Source organism: Xenopus laevis, chromosome 2S, assembly GCF_017654675.1.
Source record: "Xenopus laevis strain J_2021 chromosome 2S, Xenopus_laevis_v10.1, whole genome shotgun sequence".
Lineage (NCBI taxonomy): Eukaryota > Metazoa > Chordata > Amphibia > Anura > Pipidae > Xenopus > Xenopus laevis.
In genome coordinates, this window is record NC_054374.1 from 65,672,084 (window position 1) to 65,695,099 (window position 23,016).

At 36.8% G+C, this 23,016-nt stretch overlaps 1 protein-coding gene across 6 annotated transcripts in view; it reads right to left on the reverse strand.

Annotated features, from left to right (window-relative positions):
* The window catches only part of acaca.S (acetyl-CoA carboxylase alpha S homeolog), a 232,533-nt gene that overhangs the window by 56,902 nt on the left and 152,615 nt on the right, over nucleotides 1–23,016 (reverse strand). For 5 of the 6 annotated variants that reach the window (XM_018249417.2, XM_018249415.2, XM_018249416.2 and 2 more), the window contains one exon: nucleotides 21,270–21,380. In XM_018249417.2, the coding sequence (XP_018104906.1) occupies nucleotides 21,270–21,380 (111 nt within the window). Of the gene's footprint in view, nucleotides 1–4,886; nucleotides 6,133–21,269; nucleotides 21,381–23,016 lie in introns of those variants that run through there. The other variant, XM_041583890.1, reaches the window with a different exon arrangement.

The window sequence follows — 23,016 nt, forward strand, 5'->3', positions numbered from 1 at the left end:
GATTTTTATTCGACCAATAAGGCTAACATAGGCTAACATTGCACTTCGGTAGCTTTAATTTGGCGAAGTATGAAGTTGAAGTTTTTTTAAAGAGACAGTACTTCGATTAACGAATGGTGGAATATTCAAACGATTTTTACTTGGAATCGAAGTCAAGGTAAATTCGAAGTCATAGTAACCTATTCGATGGTCGAAGTATCCAAAAAATTACTTTGAAACTCGAACTTTTTGGACTTCGAAAATTCACTCGAATTTAGTAAATCTGCCCCATATAGTAGTGTTTCTGAAGCAAACAAATCAGTTTTGCCAGTACAGGGCAACACTACAATAGGGCAGTGGCACACAGGGAGATAAGTCGTCTGCAATTTTTCTTTTTTGCGTTTTGGCGACAAGTCGTAAGTCGCTACTTTTCTCCTCCCACAAGATCAATAAGTCGATCAGTATCGAAAAAATGCTTCAGAAATGGAATTTTTGTAGAAATTTTTATTATAAATGGTCAATGGATTCCAAGATGCTGGGACAGAACAATTCAAAACTTCCACCCAGGAAATCGTGGCTACTAATCTCCCAGTATGTTTTACTTTGGTAGATTTCAATACTTGGTAATGGAATTGCTATTTCAGTGAAGTCGCTCAGAAAAGGGTCTCTGTGCCTCGTATGTTTTGACGCTGGCGATTTACATTATTCTCATTTGGAAGACAAAACCAAATCTCTCTTTTAAAAATTGTGGGCGACTTATCTCCCTGTGTGCCACTGACCTTATATTTTTTACACTAACACAATCAATTTTTGTTGTTACTTTTAAACAAACCCAATATGCTGGGTTTGCTTCCAATAAGGATTAATTATATTATAGTTTGGATCAAGTACAACGTGCCATTTTATTATTACAGAGAAAAAGGAAATCGTTTTTAAAATTTGGATTATTTGGATAAAATTGTGCCTATGGGAGAGGGGAACTCTTTCTGGACAACGGGTTTCCAGATAATGGATCCCATACCTATACATTTTGGAATGTAAGGAAATTGGAAATTAACTATTTACAGAGCACAAATCACACAAAGAACGCTCGGCTACAGGTTTAAACACAGGAGACAAATGTACATATTAGCATATTGCAGCCACTTTTTCCCTCTTAGAAGTATTGTGGCCACGCCTTATTATATTCTGACCCTGCCATGGCAAATACAACTATAGAACCTAAATAACAGCAGACACAACTCAGTAGGGGCAAGCATTTTTTTTGCAGTTAATTAATTTATATTTTTATCTATATATATTTTTGTTCCCTTCAAACGTTAGCTTAATTCTGAGAAATACTTACAGTATATTGTATTGAACATTACAGGTACTCCTCCATGTGTGGAAAAAATGACTCTGTATTTTGTCATATATATTGGCACCACTAAGCATTATGGTAATGTGGGACTACCCACTGGGAACTCAAGAGAGGGCAGTAGTGCAATGGTTTAGTTGTAGGGGATCATATAGAAAATGAAGCAATGCAAATTTCTTTGTGTTTATTTAAGTCTGTGTGATTTCAAAGATTTTGTATTATTCAGCTGAGTTTTTAGTTCCAGAATTGGACCACTTGCCTTTTATCAGCACCTTGGACAGCAGACTCTTAGCATTTCAGCAGGAATTTTGAGAAGGAAATGCAATTTCAATGCAATACTTTTCATGGAAGCCTCTATATATTTAAACCTTGTGCCATTTTGTTTTAAAGCATAGCTGACGATTTGATCATCATAGCTGATGATTTGATCCAAACAAACATAATATCTAGCTTATTGATGTAAAATATAGCATTTAAATACACCAAACCATCATTTTCACTGCTGAACTTGTCCACAGCAACCAATCAGCTATTTGCTTTTGTTTTCTAACATGTAGGTAACTGTTCAAATCTAATTGCGGATTGGTTGCTATGGGCAACATCACCGGTGATGTTTGGCGCCAATGTTTATAAACACACCCCTGAGTTTGCCAAGATGGAGTAAACCACAGAACCCATAGGATGTTTGCATTTAAATAGATGACCTGTAAATGCTATCAGTGATCAAACCAATTGCAAACATTGCACCTATTACATTTTCTCATAAGTGTTTATTTATTTGCTTTTTATTTAATGTTTTTATTAAGTTTTCATTTATTTTTATTTTTTTTATTTTACAGAGGAGTCAGTTGTTACAAAAGCAGCAAATTGCACAACGCAAGTACAAAGAAACATGTTTTATTTATTTATAAATAGAGAAAGCAGAGAAGGAATTTGAATGCTTAAATCAGCATTTCCAAACATATGTTTAAATCTTTAAAGGGCTATAACAATATATAAATATATCCTATATATATATATATATATATATATATATATATATATATATATATATATATATATCTATATCTGTATATTTATATATATATATATTATCTATATCTATATATCTATATATCTATATATCTATATATATATATATATATATATATATATATATATATATATCTTGTTGTAGTGGACAGCACTCCGTTCCAAGTCCTTTACCTGGGTGCTCGGTAAGATTAGTATACAAAATAATGAAGAGACCAGCAACACCAGGGTTTCTGTGAGTAAAAAAAGTGTTATTGCATATGTAACCGACGTTACGTTTCGGTCCCCATTGGGACCTTTCTCAATATCTATATATCTATATATCTATATATCTATAGATATATATATATATATATATATATATATAATACACAAAAGCCATGAATATCCTGTAAATTATATCCTTATAAACGGTGAGTAGTGATGTCATCAGTTATAAACGGTGAGTAGTGATGTCATTTCTGTCACATGACTTACTAAAATTTGTGTATTATAATAAAGTACCCCCAGTTGTAAAATATGAGGAGTTCCATGACCTGTATAAAAACACTCGGCCTTCGGCCTCGTGTTTTTATATGGTCATGAAACTCCTCGGTAACTAATAATATCCTTATATTTTACAAGAGGGGGTACTTTATTCACTATATATATTCAGTATATTTTGACAAAGGTCCCAATGATTGAATAAAACCATTTGAAAAACAGTTGGAGTGCTGGTCCAATTTGAACTTTGTATACTACGCTTTGACCAAGCACCCACCATTGAACTACGTATGAGTGCAGGTACTTTTTAAATCATTATATATGTGTGTGTATATATATATATATATATATATATATATATATATATATATATATATATATATATATATATATATATATATATATATATAAATATATATATATATATATATATATATATAAAAGCCATTTTTATCAGGTTACACTTCTATTTATGCTTGTAATATTAAAGTTTTGGAAGGCCGCGAAGATAAAAATATATATCATTTAAATTCCTCCCAAGTGCAGCTGAGAATAGGAATGCAAAGGTACCTCCATACAAACGTGATACTGCTTATCTCGTCCCTGACAGTTTTAAGTTAACACGGCTGACAGACAATGGACGCAGTTTAATAAACCGCTGGCTTTTTTTTTTTTACCTTAAATCTTTTTTTTTTTTAAACAAAGATCAAGATAAATTGCGTGCTTTCTTTTCTCAGAGCTCTGCACATATCTGGGTAGAGTGGCAGAGCATTGTAAGAGATTCGGCAAATGAAATGGCTATGTAATACTAAAGGAGTGCTGTGTAGATTTGTCAGTAATTTCATAAGAGACGCATCATGGTCCTACTGTGCATTTATAGTATATTGATTCATGTCAGCTCACTTCTATTTCTTCTCTGTCTAGAATACACACGTATTAAATACAGATGTGGTGCAAATGGATGTCTTTGCAGTATTTGCAGTATTTTAAAATGGTATGGAATAAGTGGATAAAGTTGTGTTCATTATTATTTTGATAAGCAAAACAAGCAAATCATGCAAAGCAGCCTGACAAAGATTAAAAAATAAATTGAAAAGTCCACTGTATTTTTATAATACGCGATCGGATCAGCCGATGTTACCCACCTCAATGTGGGCATTCAGTGGAGAGATCCGCTCATTTGGCGACATCACCATACGAGCGGATCTCCCTGTGTATGGCCACCTTTAATAGAAGAAAACCATTTGTAGATACATTTTTAAAGTGAGATCCTAGTTAGACGTCTGCTTGCCTAAAGGTCAAACTTTTATTGATCTGAATGGGAACCCTGCGAGCCAACATTTTATATAGCAAACAATGATGTTTCTTGCAAGATTGCAAGATTTGTAAGGTATACCATTTTAAATGACAAACACTTGATAAATGGCTTAGAAAAGCACAATCTTTAACATACTAAAAGTTTAAAGACAAACTACTTTTATAAGGCTCACTGCATGTTCTATCATGCTTTGAAAGGGTGGGACACAACACCATACCTAGGGGCGCTTTAAAATGCTACCACTTGTATCACTTATTACGCTTGAAAAAGATCCAGACGGGGTGACAGAAAGGGTTAGACCTGTAATGTTGCCCTAACTTTTTTTTGAGGGGGGGGCTTGAATAAGGGCAATGATCTTTCTTATGGAAAAGTGTTGACAATTGCTAAGTGGTCTTTTCAAAAGAAAAATATGAATAAGTATGGAATAAAATACAAAAGGTAGGAAACATAGGGTTCTACTTTCTCTGACAGAAACATATTAAAGTATACCGTTTAGCAGGCAACTGGGCTGTGTCTTTACAGATATCTACGGCAGATGTATTAAAGGTCAAATTGTAAATTGAATCAAATTTTTTGGTCAAAATTTACAAATTTGAGTTGGGAATAATCCAAACTCTAATTTATCATACCTGGACCATGGAAACAACTCAAATTCGATTATTCGCCATCTCAAACCTGCTGAGTTCATGTATAAGTCAATGGCAGAGGTCCAGTGGTCCATTTGAAGATGTTAATCTATTCTAGTTTAAATAAATAGCTCATTATTAGGTTAAAGATGGGTAAATGTATCTCTTTATATATCAGAAGAGGCTTATTTTGATATTATTCATGATAGAGCTGAAAGTAGAAAAGTGGAGTCTGCTCTAAATAACTGCGGCCTTGTAGTATGTGCTTAGTGCAACTTCAAACACAAGATGTTAAAATGTATGCATTGATATAAGTATACCAGAACATTTGGTAAAAAAAAAACTGATTTATATAAATCTATATGCTACATGGCTTTTAAGCAATTTATATAGATGCATGTCAATGTGAATTGCCTGCAATTTTTTACTCTTTGCATGTTCCCCATATGAAGACCCCACCCTTAGGGGGTTGAAACGCGTTGGGTTTTTTGCTAGTAATGTAATAAAGTATTTGATATTTTTGCTAGACTGGTGTGCCCTGTTTTTGTTACTTTTTCCTATTTGAATCCTATGGTGGCTGTCAGGTATCCGCCAAACATTGAGCACCCAGCGTTTAAAATTTTTTAATATGGTGCGCTAGACTCAATTGTGTTCAGACTTCTATAAGGCTTTGTTAAAACTAGGCAAAAGCATTAGACAAATAGCTCCTCTTTCATTGATCTGGTGGAGGAGAAACATGAAAATTCTCAACAAGTGTGAAGAAATACAGTAAATTTCAGCCTTAATTGGAGCCAACAGAAAAACTGCAATTATTGATTTTACCAGTAGAATTGCTTTCACTGCCCTTCTCTCACACAAGCCCATCATGATTAAGGAGAGAGTACATTCCCAATAACAGCCTTTCCAGAGGCCCTGCCCATCTATGGTATGACTTAAAACCACAGAGAAGTAGAGAAGTCAAAAATATATACATAAATAATACTAACACAGCAACTGCAACTTTACAAAACAATATGATGCTGTAAAACGCCAGATTCTCTTTAAGTCATCAATGCAAAGTAAGTAGATTTGCTCTGAACAGCTTTGTTTAAAATAAGGCTCCGTTTTAGTTAGGAAGACCTGTATTTCCCCATTTGCACTACATGAAAGGAGAAGAACCACAGTTCAACTTCACTGTAAATTCTTAGACGTGTGTCATATGTCAACGTCCTATATATCCAGGCCTTTTCAGTAGTATTTTTCCACTTTGCAGAAAACCATTGAAAAACACTTTAGACCTCCAGTTGAATGTAAAGAATGTTCAGTTGGTGGTTTGGCGTCCTTTTCAGTCTTTGTTCCTGAAAATAATGTCCCAGGTTACAAAATTGGATGCTACATTATTTCCACAGCTGCCCCCACCCTTCTATCTTGTAGTATTCTGGGATTAGCAACCTTTTTTTCAGATGAAAACCCTGGTCATCCTTTCAAGCCACTTCAGTTTTATCTTCAACAATACTTTGCAGCAATGCCTCTACAAAACAATTTGTGTTGAGGAAACAATGCATCTTTTGACAGAATGACTGAACTAGAGGTTGTAATTACTGCTTTCCAAACAGATGACACGTTTTCAGCCAAAGCACATTTTTTTTCATCCAAGAAAGATAACTCTATTACCTGAAAGATGTAAGCTCCTGGGGACAACAAGTACAAGTCATGTAATAGCATTTAGCTAATAGGACTGTAAAATAAAATTAAAATGTAGGGGGTATAAAATATTCCTCTGTCATGGCTCCTGCATGAGGACTAATTTTTCTTCCCTCTATGCACAAGCTCTACTCTGAAGCTATCCTAACAGTTATTCAGTATGCTGAAATAAATGTACTAGATTTCGGGATGGGCAGACTCAATAGGCCTATCTTGTTACAATAATGGACACTCATGATGAGTAAACCAAGAGGATTATAACCTTGGTGAAACAGGCACAAGCACAGGTGCTAAGCTGTATTTTAGCTTCCTAGTTTCATCAAGCCTCTTTGATTAGCATTCTCAAACACGCCACAACCATATTTATGCTTCAAATAGTCCTGCAGGGCCACTACATGAAGATTCATATCCAGCATTAATAATTATAATGCCTCTTTGAATGACAGGGATAGCACCTGCTGTTTTAAGATGGCTGATTGCTCTCGCAGGGTTATGTTGGTTAAAGACCTGAAATAGAGGCATCTTCAGTGAGCCAAAGAATTATTGCCTTTTAAACCCTTTCATGGCAGAGAGAGGACTTGAATAGTGCAGAGCATTTGGTCACACAACACTCTAGAGCTGAAGAGCTGGTGTACCATAAATGCAAACATTAATGCAAAAGTATTACAAATAACAGTTTATAATTTAACAAACAAGTCTAAGGGGGTTATTTATAAGTCCGAATTTATCTCAATATTTTCTGAAAAAAACTCTGACCAAATCCGCAAGGGATTTTTCAGCTTATTTATCAATACAGTTTTTCGAAAATGTCCAAAAATTTGGTTTGCGGGAAAAAATCCGAAAAGCATCAGATTTTTTTTTATCAGATTTTTATGTTTTTTTCTGAGTTTTCAGAAGGTTTTTTGCCCAAAACTTCGGGGAATTGCGCGAAACCCAGCGCACATCAAAAAAATCATTGGGACTTCTCAATATGCAACCTCGAGATGCTGGATTTTCTGATTCTGACTTTTACAAAAAAGATTTTTTAAAAGTCCAATTTTATATTTAAAAAAAATCACGTTTTGTGATTTTTGCATTCGGAGTTTAGTAAATAACCCCCTATGTCTTAGAAACAAATTATGAATTTATGTTTTAGGGAACACAATACACTGAACAAACATTTCATTATTTTACAATAAATCTTTGGGGGGGGTTTAGTAGCAGTAAATTATATCACCATGTTTTCACCAATTCTCAGGGTTTTTTTAAAATGAGATTTCTACTTCATATATCTCATCGACTGGATGTTGTAAACAAACAAATCTGTGCAGAGCTACACAATTAATCTAATTTTGGAGATTAGGCACCCATTCATGCCACCATTACTCCACCTGCCTTAACTGGCAAGTATAGGTTCATTATATAATAAACAACAATGCCCAAGCACACGTTATACTGTATGTGCTATCATGTCCAAATTTAATGATCTTCTAGAACTGCAGTATCTCAGCAGAAAATAAGAACTACAATGTGCCAGTGGTTATTGTGTCTCACTGAAACGCAGAATAGGAAAAAGTGTGCTCTAAGTTAAAATGAGCTACATCAGTCCATGAGTTAATATTTAATATGCAGATGAATTGTTTTTCTTGTTGCTGCAATTTGAATACAGAAATAATTATTCTCTGAAAACCATAACTACTTCTGTTACAAAATCAGATGTTGTGCACTCTGAAAAACGAATAATAATTGATAAATATGTGTATTTTAATGCTGTCAAGATATGGGCACCAAAAAGTCTGACCTTTATTTGAGTACTGTAGTTGGGGAAACATCTTTGCCATGATCTCAGATGTTTTCGATTTTGTCAGTAAGGCTACAGTTAAAAGCACCTTGCCCATATGACACTGCAGTACCTTAGTTCAGAAATCAGTAGGACAGTTAGCTAAAATAATTTTAAAGATTCCAACTCTAGCAATATGCCACGAGATGACTTTTTGTGGTACTTGTATTTGAGCATGGAATTTCAGCCTGATACATGTATTTGCATATAGAATTGTGGAACTTTATAGCTTCATAGTTTAAGAGTTTCTGTATGGCGCATTATGCATGTTCATGTGTGTCCTTTAGCGCAGGCAGTCTTGAAGGATGACCCTATCATCACATGGACAGTGCTCAAGTCATCAGTGCATACGAGCCAGTTACAAATTAAGAACAACAGCTAGAGAATGGTAGTGCATGAGCAGAAACAACATTGTGACGCCAACTTTTATTATTATTATGGCGTCTGCAAGCTGATTATGAGGCATTCTTTTCAGAGGTCAACTTAACATAGATGTAAGCATTTTTTCAGAAAAAAACACCTAGTGGTTTGCTTCCAACAACTGGGCAAAGTGATCAGGGGGTTTCCTTGTCCTTTAAAGCTTAACTAAAGAAGTAGGCTAGAAATATTGTACATTATGTTTTGGGCTGCTGTATCAGCGCAGGCAACAACAGCCCTTTAGCAGGGAAGATCTGTGCCTCCAAAGATGCCCCAGTAGCTCCCCATCTTCTTTTCTGCTGATTTACTGCACATGCTCATTGCTGTTGTCACTGAGTTTAGGGACCGACTCAAAATATACAGCACACATAGAATATAAATGTCACAATATAAGTCTGATTAGTAATTAATACAAATAATTACTACATGGCAGCACAAACACCAGTGCAGCTAGCACCAGAATTTAATAATCAGCCTCGTATTACAGATTACAGACAACCCTCATTTTCTGCTTGATAATTTGCAACAACCTCTAAGCTTAGCTTCTCAACAGCTGCTCAGAGCCCACAGACACTTTCCAAGATGATGACCACCTGTGACAAATTTGAAGTCCTTGATCATTGCTGCTATTAAGAAGCTGGTGCAATAAATTCAGTATGTAAAATACGGCATTTTTATTTTTAGGGTTAAGTTCTGCTTTAAGAGAAAATACATCTGAGATTAGTGAGGAAAACAGGTACTTTGTATATTGAAACGTGGTTAAGGCAAATGTGGTAATTGGTAAACTAATTTGTTGCAAAATTTAATCTGTAATCTTTTTCGGAATTTGGGGAGAATAAAACATTCATAAAATATGTTGTATGCAGAATATATTTAGAGGGTAAAAAAATAAGTATGCAAAATTAAATATAAGGATCAATCATTTGTTATAACTTGTTATAACAAAAGGTTCCATTGTATGATGACTCTGATGGGCATAGTAATACTACATCCTGTTTAGATACAGGAATCATAATTTTGCAACCAAAAAATACGTAATTAAAAATAGTAATTTTGCTTTAAACTAAAAAGAAAATGCTACTACTGTTTATAAAAAGAATTCATCTTTTTCAAGAAAGCTCTAAATGTATGCAAAGTTACAAACCCACACAGTAGCATAAAATACCGGATAACAGATTCTACCAAATTATCTTGTGTGAATACCCTATGATGTTTTATCTGTATTTTAAGTTTGTTCATGGGCATTTACCAGGGAATAACCGCTTCACTGAGTACCCTATAATACTTCATCAACTGTCATGTTCTGCACAGTGTCATTGTTCTGTACATCCCAGGATTCTCTGTTCGTACCTTTTGTCCTGTCTACAGGATTGTCATATAGTCCTCTCCCTTTCTGCACAGAGTACTCAGAGGTCAGCTTCTATTTTCTATGGCCTATTGCATTTATCAAATCATGCACTGAAGCAAAAACACAACATGCAATAGGAAAATAGGGTCTTACAGAATAAAGGATGTAATATAAATACCTAAATCAGGGTATGGTTTACCAGAATTGAAAAGAATGATGTACTGAACATTCAATGTCGTTTCATAATTTAGATGTTATTTGGTACGCAAAGAAAACCAGAAGATAGATTTGTTGAAATGTATGAATGTATGTATGCTATTTTTATTATGTATATTGGATCAGTCACCTTCCCTCCCCTCCCCCCTATTCTTTTTTCTGTATCCCTTCCTTATTATATGTAAACCCAGAAATAAAGGATTTTTTAAAAAAAGGGACACTGCTTTTATTTTTCGTGTCATCATAAAAAAATAATATGCTTCAAAAATATTTAAACGTTTTTATTTTGCTTTTTATAAAACAAAACAAAAAAGTAAACCAAAAACAAGAAATAAGAGCAAACAAATAGGCTTGGCACTTACATGGTGACACAATTATTTATCATTAGGAGATGCCATTAACCTCCAACTGAAGGGAAGTGAATGTGTAGCAAAATGGCAACTCAGTATGCCAGTCTGTTTATGGCTCAGTTGGAAGAAAATTTCCTGGATTCCTGCAGCACAAAGCCCTTAACCTATTATTATTTTATTATTAACATGTATTTATATAGCGCCAACATATTGCGTAGCACTGTAAAGTAAATGTGATTATACAACTACATCACATGAATTACATATATAGAATATATGGAGTAACAAACATCACAATCAATACAGGTACAAAGAGGTGAGGAAGGCCCTATGCATAGGCATACAGTCTAAAGGGAAGGGAGTAATACACAAGGTGTGGGAGAGGGCAAAATCGAAGTAAGTGGGTGAGAAATGTGGTACTGTATGTGGTGTTGCGTTTGGTAGTTAAGCAGAGTGAGGGTAGGCTTCTCGAAAGAAGTGCGTTTTCAGAGATTTTTTGAAAGCAGAAAGGTTGGGAGAAAGTCGGACAGACCGTGGGAGAGCGTTCCAGAGGAGGGGTGCAGCCCTTCCAAAGTCTTGAATGCGAGCATGTGAGGAGGTAATGAGAGAAGAGTTGAGTAGCAGGTCAGTAGAGGAGCGTAGTAAGCGAGTGGGTGAGTATATAGAGATGAGTTCAGAGATGTAGGGTGGAGCAGAGTTGTGAAGTGCTTTGAAAGTCAGTGGGACTCATTTATCAACACTGGGCAAAATTGCCCATGGGCAGTTACCTATAGCAACCAATCAGTGATTAGCTTTTTAAAGACAGCTGCAAGTAGATCAGTGAAAGCAGCAATGTGATTGGTTGCCATGGGTTATTGCCCATGGGCAAATTTGCCCGGTGTTGATAAATGACCCCCGCTGTCATTAATTTGAATTTGATTCTGAAAGGTAACGGAAGCCAGTGCAGTGATTGACAGAATGGCGAGGCAGAGGAGGAGCAGTTGCTAAGGTGTATGAGCCTCGCAGCAGTGTTCATTATGGACTGGAGAGGTGACAGTCTCTGGAGGGGGAGGCCAATTAAAAGAGAGTTGCAGTATTCTAGACGCGATATGATGAGAGAGTGAATAAGAATTTTGGCAGCGTCTTGGGTGATAAATGATCGTATTTTGGATATGTTCCTTAGGTGGAAGTGACATGATTTAGTAAGTGACTGGATATGAGGAGTGAATGACAGGGCAGAATCTAGGATAACCCCAAGGCACCAGGCCTGGGGAGAGGGGGTGATTGTGGAATTGTTAACTATGATGGATACTTCGGGGATGCTACTGGTGTTAATTGGAGGAAAGAGAACCATTTCAGTTTTAGAGAGGTTTAATTTAAGGTAGCGTTGCGACATCCAGGTAGAGATAGCGGACAGGCAGGAGGAGACGCGAGTTAGGAGTTCTGGGTTGAGATCAGGAGATGAGAGATAGATCTGAGTATCGTCAGCATAGAGGTGGTAGTGGAAACAATACGAATTTATTAGTTTGCCAAGGGAGGAAGTATAGAGGGAGAATAGTAATGGTCCCATGACAGAGCCTTGAGGAACTCCAACAGAAAGAGGTAGGGGAGAAGATGATACTCCATTGTAGGCGACACTGAAGGAACGATTGGTGATGTAAGAAGAGAACCAGGACAGGGCTGTATCACGAAGGCCAAGCGACTGGAGGGACTGGAGGAGGAGAGGGTGATCTACAGTGTCAAATGCGGCTGAGAGGTCAAGCAGTATTAGTAGTGAGAAATGATTGTTGGCTTTAGCGGTTAAAAGGTCATTAGTTAGTCGAGTCAGGGCAGTTTCCGTGGAGTGTTGTGGCTTAAAACCAGATTGTAGGGGGTCCAGCAGGTTAATGTCAGAGAGGAATGAGGTAAGTCGGTTGTAGACTAGGCGCTCAAGTAGTTTAGAGATAAAAGGTAGCAGAGAGATAGGTCGGAGGTTGTCAAGATTGGAGGGATCAAGAGAGGGTTTTTTCAGAATGGGGGTGACAAGAGCATGTTTTAGTTGAGAAGGAAACAGTCCAGTTGAGAGCGAAAGATTAAATAGGTGAGTTAAGGCTTTGATTAGACAAGGATTGGTGTTGCGGAGAAGTTTTGAGGGAATTGGATCAAGCGGGCAGGTGGTAAGGTGAGAAGAGGCCAGAAGCTTTGAGACTTCCTCATCAGTGACAGGGGTGAAGGAGCACAGGAGAGACTGGGCAGTGTGGAGGGAGGGTGGTGGAAGTCTAGGGGGGTTGAGTAGTGTAATGTCCCTTCTGATAGTGTCAATTTTGTTTTTGAAGTGCTCAGCAATATCTTGAGCAGAGACAGATGTGCATGGAGGGGGTGGAGAAGGGGAAAGGAGAGTGTTAAAGGTGGAGAAAAGTTGTGCTGGTTTTTTAGAAAGGGAGTTAATGAGTGAAGTAAAGTATGTTTGTTTGGCTTGGAAGAGGCTGGTGTTAAAGGAGCGCAGGGCGGATTTGTAGCTCCAAAAGTCTGATTCTGAACGGGATTTGCGCCAGCGACGCTCAAGTGCACGTGAGTGTCTTTGGAGCGCCTCCAGTGTCTTTGGAGCGCTTTTGTATGAGCAGTATGCCAGTTTTTATAGGAGCAAGCTAACCTATTTGCGGTATATAGATTACATACTTATCATATGGACAGCATCAGAAAAATAACTATTAGCATTCCACCGAAGATTAAACCAATTCCACCCCAATATCAACCTTATCCTTAACCATTCTTATTCTTATTCACACATCAGCTTCCTGGATACCACCATGTACATCAAAAACGGAACCATACAAACATCCCTATACTAAAAAAAAAAAACAGGCCATCCTGCATAACTTAAGTGGAATAGTCTTCATCCTTATCACATAAAAAAATATATATGTTTAGCCAGGCTCTGAGATACAACAGGATTTGCTCAAACCTTGATGACAGTAATAGACATCTCCATTCCATATGGAATATTTTTGTTAATCAGGGATACCTTCCACAGGTTATTGATGAACAATCCACAAAACAACCCAAATACCCAAGGACACACTGTTGGAATTCAAAGAAAAGACAGAAAACAACAGGGTAACTATTGTAGTTACCTACAATACATCACTGAACATTTTTAGAAAAATAGGCAGAGACCTGCAACCCATGCTCTTAATCTAAGGAAAATTAATGTTAGAAGTGCTCTTTCTAAAACAACTAATGAAGGTATATTTGCCAAAAAATCAAGTTGTAATACTACACATAAAGACATTTGGGAATACTATTCGTGTGCTTCATCCAATGTGGTATACATGATTACATGTACTAGGTGAGCTACAGGATGCATATACAATGGAGAAAGAGAACAAAAACTATGCAAAACGATGAACCATCACCAATATAAGATCAAGACCAAATCATGTGGTTACACCAGTGGGACAACACTTCTGCAATTAAAATCACAGTCTTCAGGACATGAAGGCCTTAATTCTAAAAGAGAACTTAAAACTGAATGGGAAAGGAAAATCTATGAATTCAAATGTACAGGGCCTTAATTTAGGGTCAGGTATCATGTCACACTATGTGACCTGACTGAATCCAGACTCCTGGACTATTTACAACCCACCCTAATTCATTTTATAACCTACTAGACATTAAGCCCGTTAAATTAACGGGCGCTAGAACATATGTAGTCAAACATTCGCCAGAGACGGTCCGTGGGGCACATGCGCAGTAGCGCAATCCCACGGACACAGGGACTGGACGCAGAGACACTTCAACTTTATTATATAGGATTTTTCGAAAGGGCAAAGGATTTTCAACAGGCTAGCCAGATGCTTGCAGTCTTTTTAATTGGAATATTTCTTTATCAATAAAAATAATCCATAGAAATCAAATCGTTTTTTCATAATTAAAAAGGGACATAATGCTAGATTACATCCCATTTACAATCGATTCTCCCAGAAGGTGAATCTTACCTATAGGCAGAAGATAGATGGTAGGCAAGCAGGAATATGGGCCATGGAATGTATGTAAAACTAACAGGTGTCATCCCCAGTTCATCTGCTAGACTTGGGCAAATGAACCTTTTTCCTAAGAATGTGCTGCCCCACTGACAGCCAGGTATAGCGTGCGTCACAGTGGCACGCTGCGCCGTGGTGCTTCCTGCCTTTGAGCACCAGCTTTCCGGCCCTGGCTTCTACTACGCATGCGCAGGCGCGCAGGCACGTGTACACGCGGGGGCGAGCGTGGAGCGGATCACTTTCCGATGAGCGCCAGGTTAGTCTGTGGCACAGTTTCTAATTCGAATCAGGAGCGACTGGCCCTCTTGAACGGAGTATGAAGCAGCCCTTCGGGCATTTGCCCGACCCCAGGTATTGCCAGTCCGGGCCTGCCGGTGGCAACCCTAGGCACATGCGCAGTAGCGCAATCCCACGGACACAGGGACTGGACGCAGAGACAACTTTATTATATAGTATACAATTTATCTCTATCTATCCAAGCAGAGAACTGAACCTGCTTAGGGTGAGATGGGCTAAAAGGAGCCAAAAAGCCCTTTACGTGCAAGACATGCAGCCTAAAGCCTTCTGAGGGCAACATCTACACTGTGTTATGCTGTTCTGTCTTGTGTTCTTATTTTTTAGTTTTTTTTAGTTTTTTAGTACTCTTATCACAATATTAACTAATTTTTGCATTGAGTGTGTAGAACTTTACAGTGTTCAGAAGCTTACAATGTGCTGCATTAAGTGCGCAGAACCTTACAGTGGTCACTCACATTTTTTGTCAGTAGATGAACATAAAGGTAGGGTGAATACAACATTTCAGTAAATTCTCTATTGCTCAGTTCTGTACATTTTCTTTTTATAAAGCACACTTGGATAAAAACCTTGAACACACAAAGCATACTATAATGGTGGAGCACAGGAAAGAACCAGAGGAGATGATTTTTTTCAAGGTCATGTGTTATACTGTAGCCACTCACAGGAGACATGAACAACTATGGAGATTCACGCTCTAGTTAAAACTATATACTATATAACTGATTAGAATAACAAAGGAATAAATATAACTTTTATGTTCATTGTTACTAACATTCGCTGATTTTAAAGAAAGGGTCAACATGCAAAGATGGAAATCGTGGAGATTGTGGGGCTTTAGGTCAGCAAATGGCTTTTTAATTGATGCTGCCGACTCTTAACAGTGAAAGTTCACTGGAGTCTATTAGATCCTAATGGTAAATATCAGTAACACTTGCAGGGGATAGAGTTGATAGTTTTGCATTATTAATCTTCCCCTTAGAACTACAGGCCTTTAAGTTCAAACATTTCTTTAGGGATTCACAGTCATTTACATTAACATGATGGTGAAAGTTATTGCCTTGTATTACAATGGCCTTTCAGTTTAATAGACAGCCGGTTTTACATATTAGAACATTTAACATCCTAGATGCCAAATAATCTATGATTGCACTGAGGTGGGGAATGACGTTTGAAGAATATTAAATGTGGAACATGGGTGCGATGGTAAAGGCTGACAAATAGATTGTGTGTTATTTAACCCACTCATGGCAAAATAATTTTTTTCGTTGTTTGTTTTAGTTTTCATTAGGTAGGCCATCTCTGTATCATTTTTTTTTCCTGCCTGGGGCCCCCATGCTATTTCTATGCAAATAACAACCTTGTGGTTTATATTTTATTATTTCTACAGGAGCTGCAGTGACATGACCCAAGATGTGTGTGAGGTGTATTGAGAGCGGGAGAGAGAGGGAGAAACAGAGCGAGTGCTCAGTGAGGTGTAAAAAAATATTGTCAGGAGTGAAAGAATAAAAAAAAATGTGCAGGGATAATGTGTTTATTTCAACCCCCCCTTGTCCTCTCTCCACCTCCTCCTCCTTCCTTTCCATGCTAGGAAGCACCTTTTAAAATTCATTGGACGTCAGGCGATCATGCACAATCCATATGCTTTCACTTTATCATTTGCATTTCATGCCTCCTGGCTTTTGATGTGCTGATACGTTTGATGCAGCCAGTGGAGGTGCATTATCATCATTATTTAAGTTTTTTAGGGGGTCAGCAGGTTCACCACAAAAAGAAACAAATACAAGGGGGAAGAGAAAATTTGGGGGTGTTTCAGCCCCTACATTTATTGAGGTATAGTGCATTATAAGCATAGTTTAAGCACAGATGAAGTCCAAATGACACAAGAAGCAAAAGTAAGGTATGACAATACCCCTTTACTTTGGGCCATATACTTATAAGTAATCATGTGCTTATCCATTCTACATCATACCCTAAAGTGCACATTTCCCTACCCATATATAAACCAATATGAAATATTGGCTAATACTTCGCTGAGAAAATATATATAAGTTACTAGGGAATTAATAATACTTCATCAAATCATATTACTGCTAATAACTGGAGTTCATATACCCACTCACCATACAATATTAGACTGAATACAAGCAAATAAAATTATTTACTATACTGAACCGACAATACACCAGTGTAGGTAAGACTGTAATGTACACAAAAGAAACAAATGAGCATGCGATCGCTCTCAGAGGACAGTTAATTGCATCTCATAATAGCCAAGAGTGTAGAATGCACAGAATATATATGAAGACCAGAAACCAGACAAAAGCAAAACGGTTTTCCTACTAGTGAAACCTATAAATCTATTCACAGGGCATAAAACAGGACCTGAAATGCACATAACTGACTTGTAGCTTAATGACAGCATAAAAATAGAGAAATGTTCAATCATGAAAATTCTGATTTCTGGTCAACTTATATCAAAGAAATGTACATTTCTGTGGAATGAGTTCTCTCTCTATCTAGCTATACAGTGTAAAATACAATAACAAACGGGAGAATATAGTCCTGTGTTTAGTGATTGCAGCTACCCCATGCGTTATTTTATGCAGGTACGTTTTACCACTCACGGCACCAATAAACAATATCATAATTATGGAAACAACTAGTAAAGTAAGTTCTCAGACTAGGCACAAAAGGAATGTAGTTCCTTTCCTACATGGGATATCTTTTGTGAGCACCACTTTTTGCATTAAACCAAGTTACTAACATTACATGTTTTTCTAAATGTATTTTAATTTGTTAAAATACGTTTTTAATTTTGTTTTGTTACTAACTTCTAGATACCTCTGCTGGTAACTGGGCACATGGTCTGAAATCCGATTCTGAAATAGTGTACCAGTTTGATAAAAGGTTCAGAAACGCCATCTCCTCTAGAATCTAATGTATTCACTTTCACTTCCAAGGATTTTGGAAGCATATTTCTGAATTGAAAAGGTACAGTCAAAGCCAAGAGTTGATCTGTTACTTGAAGCAACTGAACTAAACTATAATATAATTAACAAGTGTTTGTCTTTGAATTAAAGACATTGATTGGCTAAGCTAATATTCTACAGTCTTGTCTTGTGCTTTTGGTAGACAGTATTTTATATTACATATTCTACTGTGCTGTTATGTTAGCATCCACAACAGCCAAAAAATATACAAACATAATACCGCTAAATTATCTCTTTAAATAATATACTATGCATTCTTATGTTTGCCATTTATAATAATTGAAGTTGAAGTATGATGCATTGTACTGCAGTGATTATAAGAGAACAAACATTACAGTATCCACTTACCTTTTATTATCCTCCCAAAAAATAATAGTAATCTACAGAGGTAATTTTTTAATGTCACAGACACAACTGCTTGAGGGTACAACTCTGCATCCCTTTATGATCATTTACTGAGCATTTGCAACTGCAGCATAGCTGTGCTCTGCACTTCCCACTGGATTAAAAAACAGGTGCAAGGAAGCCATACAGCAGTGATTTGTTCTGTACCCTAAACCCACTGGCATCCTTTTATTTGAATGTCTAAATTAAGTAAAAGTTAGGGGACAGGCAAGTTGCATGAGGAGGGCATCTACAGTATGTGCCTCTCCCAGCCTACCTCTTATGTTTACGGTGATAACAAATACAGGTAAGTATAATTGCACAGGTCCTTGTGCTCCTAGGATCTGTGCCTACAGGCACAGGGCGGGTTAAATTTTGGTATTCAAAATTATCTTACGTTAATACGTTCCATCATATTTTAAATAATGCCACACTGGACAGTTTAAATTTCCAAGCCCCGCCCAATGTTAAAAAGCTGAAAAACTAGCTCACTGGTGCTTCCATATTCAGGCGGATATGGGCTGTAATGCAACACAAAAAATGAGTAGGTAAAATTAAACACCTTCTTCACAACATACCCTTCAGTGGTCTCAATTATATTACATTTTAATGCAATTTATAAATACTATTGAAACAATGTTGACATAACGGAGCTACTCCAACTTATACCAAGTAACTATTTATCATAACAAGTCAAAGAACCAATATGCATCTTGCTGTTGCTGTTACTAAGGGGGTTATTAACTAATAACCCCCTTAGTAACTAATAACTAATTTGTGATTTTTTTTTTTTTTAAATCGGGCTTAAATTGAATTTTTCAGAATTTATTAAACCCCGAGGCTGAAAAACTCAGAATCTAAAATCCCGGCATCTCAGACCTGTCGAGGTTGCATATAAGTCAATGGGAAAAGTCCCAACGATTTTATTGATTTGTGCTCGGTCTTGTGCCAAACCCCAAGTTTCGTGAAAATTGGGTGACACCTCCGAAAAAATTATGGAAATCAGCAAGAAAACCAAGTGCAGAAATGGCCTACTACACCTGCATTCCTAAAAACAGTTGGAAGCAAAAGTACTGTGGCAACAATATTTCCATTTATAAACTATGGGGAAAACCCATCACTTTGCTAGCAATAACATAAAATTGTGAAGAATCAAAACTTGTACATGCTTAACTCTGGATTCAAAACAGAAGTGTCTATTTCCTACTTGTATTCATATGCTACAGACTGGCAAATGGCATTTACACTTCAGAACTCTGGTATGCGTAGTGTTTTAGTTCTTTATTTCTGTCTCATCATGGGGATTCAAATATGCACACTTTCAGAGGAGTTTTGTGCTGCTACAAGTGAACTGTTTTGCCATCAAAGAGATAATATGAGCAATTTTTAAAATAATGCAGGGCTTTTCATGCCTAACGCATTAACCGAAAACAACCCAAACAGCTATGAAATATGAAGGAAAGCATTCTCAGATGTAAAAACGCAACGATATCATTCTGCATTTTCTTAACACACTTCACATAATGACAAGCCTAGAAAGAAGCCAGCGCTTTAGATTTTGCACAACCAACAAGGGAACCGTCTGAAAGTTTTTTTTAACCATGGTTATATGGAGTACTTGAGCACTAGGACATTCTGTAAATCTATAAAGCTTGTTGAGTACAAACGGCACAATGTAAAATGCAGGCTTTATTATAAATAATGCCAGAAGCCTTATTCCAGACAACTTGAGGTAAGTTCTTTACATGGACAGCATCGCTGACATCATATTTCAGAAGTTCTATAGAGTGGAATAAATATATATTCCAGATGTTTTCCAGTTAAATGAATCTGCAAGTAATTTTAAGGCTCTGAAAAGTTACTCTGATCTGCACCCGGTTACATTTCCCTCAACTAATTTAAATCCCTGAGCACCTAGTTACATGCTACCAGTTTCATTACCACGTGACAAACTGATAACATTATTCAGCACCGATTTACAGTACATTGCTTTGTAACCAGTTACAATGAGATGTGACCATGAGGCTCCCTAGTAAGTTACATTACTGTGATCTATAACAATGCTGTATATCCAGTCCATATGCCAAAGCTTTAACACACAGGCTTCAGGGGCTAAAAACTCATTATGAAAAACTTCAGCCCAGAGAAACCTGACTAAGAACAAGTATGTTGTGTTACTAACAAAAGCTTGGTCCAGAACACTAAGATTTTAAGTTTAGTCCCAACGCTTGTTAAGCGAGTTTGGTTCTAAAAATCTGCACAGCATTAAAGGTGGATCATTTAATGGCTATATCAAGATGATTCAGGTAAAATTATCCCCACAGCTTACTGATCCAATGGTGATGATGTGAGAATATGCAGTGGCTACAATACATGGACAGGTTGGTCGTGTCACTTTCTGTACCCCAGTTTCATTTCATTCCAAATGCAAGGCTAAAGAATACACACATGTTTATTGATAACAAGGAATAAGAACAGCAGTAAGTACTCCCTGACTACAATATATACTGTAAGGGACTAGAAACAAGGATCAACCCATTACAAACTATTGAAAGACTACCCTCAACCTATGGTCATACTTAATGTCATCATAAAGAAGGAGACTGCACTGTCTGAACTGATTAAAGAAAAGACACGGTTGAGAAGAACAAGCTGCAAATGAAACACTGTTTCGGGAGACAAATTAGATGCCAAAATTGTTCTGTAAGATTCTTAATGGCATGCATGATTTCTGGCTTGTTTGTGATGTCAAAATAAAAGAATTGCTAAAAACTGACCAGCTTGTGGCATTTCATTCTTTTCAGTCAGCAATTAAAAGAGGAACACATTACAGGATTTTGTTGTATTATAACTAACTTTAACTGTCTTCTTGCATTATATCAGGTGGCACTCTAATATAAAGGACACAGCCAGTACTGAACAAAAATCCAACGAATGAAATCAAAATTGAAGGTGCTATAATAACTTACTTTGTTAAGAGCCCCTGCTCCTGTCAGAATGATATGTGAATTTTCAACCTGGATTGTTCTTTGACCCAGACGGACTAAATAAGCTCCAATGCCAATTGCACGACATGTGACCTGGGAAAAGACAAAAGGAATTTATTTTAGTGCTTATCTTAATTCTTTATTGCCAAACCCTTTTCAAAAATGGACAAAAGTTACATGTAGAATACAAACGCAAGGTATGCATTTTGTTTATCCTTTTCTAGCAATATGTACAAAGCCTACTGACAGCTGCAGACAAACAACGCAAGGAGAAAAATATCAACATTTTGCTATCTAAATGGATCCTATGAAATCATGATAGAAGGAGCAATTATGAATGAATAATATATAATCATACTGTGCTTTCATGAAAGGCGCTGCTGGTTTGGATGTAATTGGTGTAATGGAGACATATTAGGTATATTTAGTTTGGTTTACATTTAGCACTGCATCAATACCATCATTTAAATTAAACTGGACATTTTTCCATTATGATGCATACCAAAAAGAAACGGCTACATGTTAGCTCTGAAGACCTGTGAAGCATCAGTAATGGAAAACTGGACGGAAATACTAGAAACTCACTGGGTTTTATTAACATTCCAATATGTATGGAATAATATCCTAATGGATCATATGGGGATTTTTTATCAGTAGTTGTGAATAATAATATTGCTTTGCTTCTACCTGCAAAAAGCATTACTATAACAATACCAGGTAATGTCAATGCACAGGTTTCTAGGTTAATTTAGTGTAACCCTCCTCTTCAACCAGTTTGTAGTACCTGTGCATTGTGTCCTGCAGTTAAAGGACATGTAAACCCCCTCCACAAAAATGTAATCAGTCAACAGCCTCTTTGAAGTCTTTAGCTAACTGGCACTCTGGTTGATAAAAGGTTAACAGTAAGGCTGCAGCATCTCCTTAATGCAAGGGTGTCCAAAAGGTACCAGTAGACCATAAAGGAACAGTTCAGTGTAAAAATAAAAACTGGATAAATAGATAGGCTATGCAAAATAAAAACTGTTTCAAATATAGTTAGCCAGAAATGTAATGTATAAAGACTGGAGTGACTGGATATGTAACATAAGAGCCAGAACACAGCTTTCTGCTTTTCAGCTCTCTAACTGAGTTAGTATGTGACTTGTAGAGGGGGCCACATGATACATAACTGTTCAGTGAGTTTGCAATTGATCCTCAGCATTCAGCTCAGATTCAAAAGCAACAGTTATGACCATGTGCCCCCCCTCAAGTCACTGATTGGTCACTGCCTGGTAACCAATCAGTGGGAACCAAGAGAGCTGAAAAGCAGGAAGTAGTGTTCTGGCTATTATATTAGACATCCAGTCACTCCAGCCTTTATACATTACATTTTTGGCTAACTATATTATAAACACTTTTTATTTTGCACATACTATCTGTTTGGCCAGTTTTTATTTTTATGCTGAACAACTCCTTTAAGCTGTTGATCAGTAGATCTCAATACAATGTCAACACACAGCTTGTCTAAATCACCCTCCTATTTTTTGTTTTTGATTCAGATATTTATTATGTTAAGGTTCCATAAGACATAGTTGATTGTTAAATACAGCAATATACATTTTCTCATACATCAATATTTAAGTAATAATTTTCCACAGAACAGAATGCGAACAATGCTTTTATAGATGTAGATCATCATGGGACAACGTCACTAAAAGTAGAACCCACATTAGTAAAGTATGGGCACTAC